General features: G+C 35.3%; 1 protein-coding gene across 4 annotated transcripts in view; it reads left to right on the top strand.

The window, feature by feature from the left end:
* Nucleotides 1–1,301, top strand: part of LOC119592570 (tyrosine-protein phosphatase 69D-like) — a 29,646-nt gene that overhangs the window by 16,203 nt on the left and 12,142 nt on the right. For 3 of the 4 annotated variants that reach the window (XM_037941448.1, XM_037941449.1, XM_037941450.1), the window contains exons 14-15: nt 393–648; nt 1,157–1,299. In XM_037941448.1, coding sequence (XP_037797376.1) covers nt 393–648; nt 1,157–1,299 — 399 coding nt within the window. Of the gene's footprint in view, nt 1–392; nt 649–1,156 lie in introns of all 4 variants that reach the window. The other variant, XM_037941447.1, reaches the window with a different exon arrangement.

Genomic DNA, 1,301 nt, shown 5'->3' with positions numbered 1-1,301 from the left:
TCAGTTTTAAATATACAAAACACTACAGTATCACTTTTCCCCAAAAGAAACTTGATTAATAGGAGTACTCCGTTGTGTGATGTTTGTAGCCACTTTTCGTTTACTAAGTTTAGATGCACTGTAGTAAGGTGACATCAGTGTTGCCAGTTTTGGTATTACATTTTTGTAGTAGCTCATTTTTTTCATATATGCTTTATTAAGATATTTGTGTTGACCTTTTGTACATATTTAAGAAATATTCTGTATTGGAGTAGATCTAACTCTTGTATTTGTAAGACCAATGTCAGAAAATTCTTTATATCATACAGAGAAGATGTAGTTTTTATATGACTTTCATATTATGAAAACTAAGAATGCAGAGCCTAAGTCCTCCTAATTTTTCTTTTTTCCAGTCCAAGCAAGCACAGGACAACCATTGACAGCATATTCTGACTTCTTTCCGGTTATTCAGCCTGTGAAAGACATTGAATACAGCAATGACCCACCAACACACATATCCCAGATGCAGATTATATATGTGGCTGCTGGTCTTTTCACATTCCTTCTCCTGTTAACAATAGGATTATGTAGTCTTCTATGTTTCTATCGTAGAAGGAATAAGCATTTGGAAGAGGAAGAAGTCACAGAGAGTTTGTCTGGGTCTCTAGGGTGAGTTAAGAAAAAAATCTTTAGACAAATGTACAACTGTAATTTCCTGTATCTACTTCCAGAAATTCCCAAGCCTATCATGGGTAAAGCTATGAATTTTAGCCTCATTTTTCAGTGTTATTATTATTTACAGAATGGTAATTACCAAGATTTCAGTTGTGGTTCCTAATCTGATTATTTGTGGAAAATGTTGCATTGCATGTTTGTTAATATGCCAAATAATAGTACTCATGATGTGTAGCCTGTAAACTGCTAGACACCTCTTCAGTTACTGTGTTTTTCAAATGGCAATCATAGATGTTCTCATTGACAGTTGGTAGTTTTTTTCCTCATTAGTAGCACTTCTTGTCTGGCAATACTTGCCATCTTTAATATTTGCATTTCAATAATCTATCCCTTGCTGTGAATTAAAATAAGTTTTCCAACAGTATAGCCACATTGCTGTGTGAGTGCTAAGCAGGTACTGGCATACATTAAACAGTACTCATTGGTATTACATTCTCTTCAGGCGAATCTTCAGATCCCTAAGAAGATCTCACACACTCATGTCCCAACCAGCTGTTGATGTAAAGCCAGTTCCAAGAGAAGAACTTGTGCCTCAGTATGTTGAGAAGCTAAAAGACTCGGAACTAGGATTTAGAAGAGAATATGAG

The sequence above is a fragment of the Penaeus monodon genome, chromosome 30, assembly GCF_015228065.2.
Source record: "Penaeus monodon isolate SGIC_2016 chromosome 30, NSTDA_Pmon_1, whole genome shotgun sequence".
Lineage (NCBI taxonomy): Eukaryota > Metazoa > Arthropoda > Malacostraca > Decapoda > Penaeidae > Penaeus > Penaeus monodon.
This window is presented reverse-complemented; position numbering and strand designations above follow the sequence as displayed.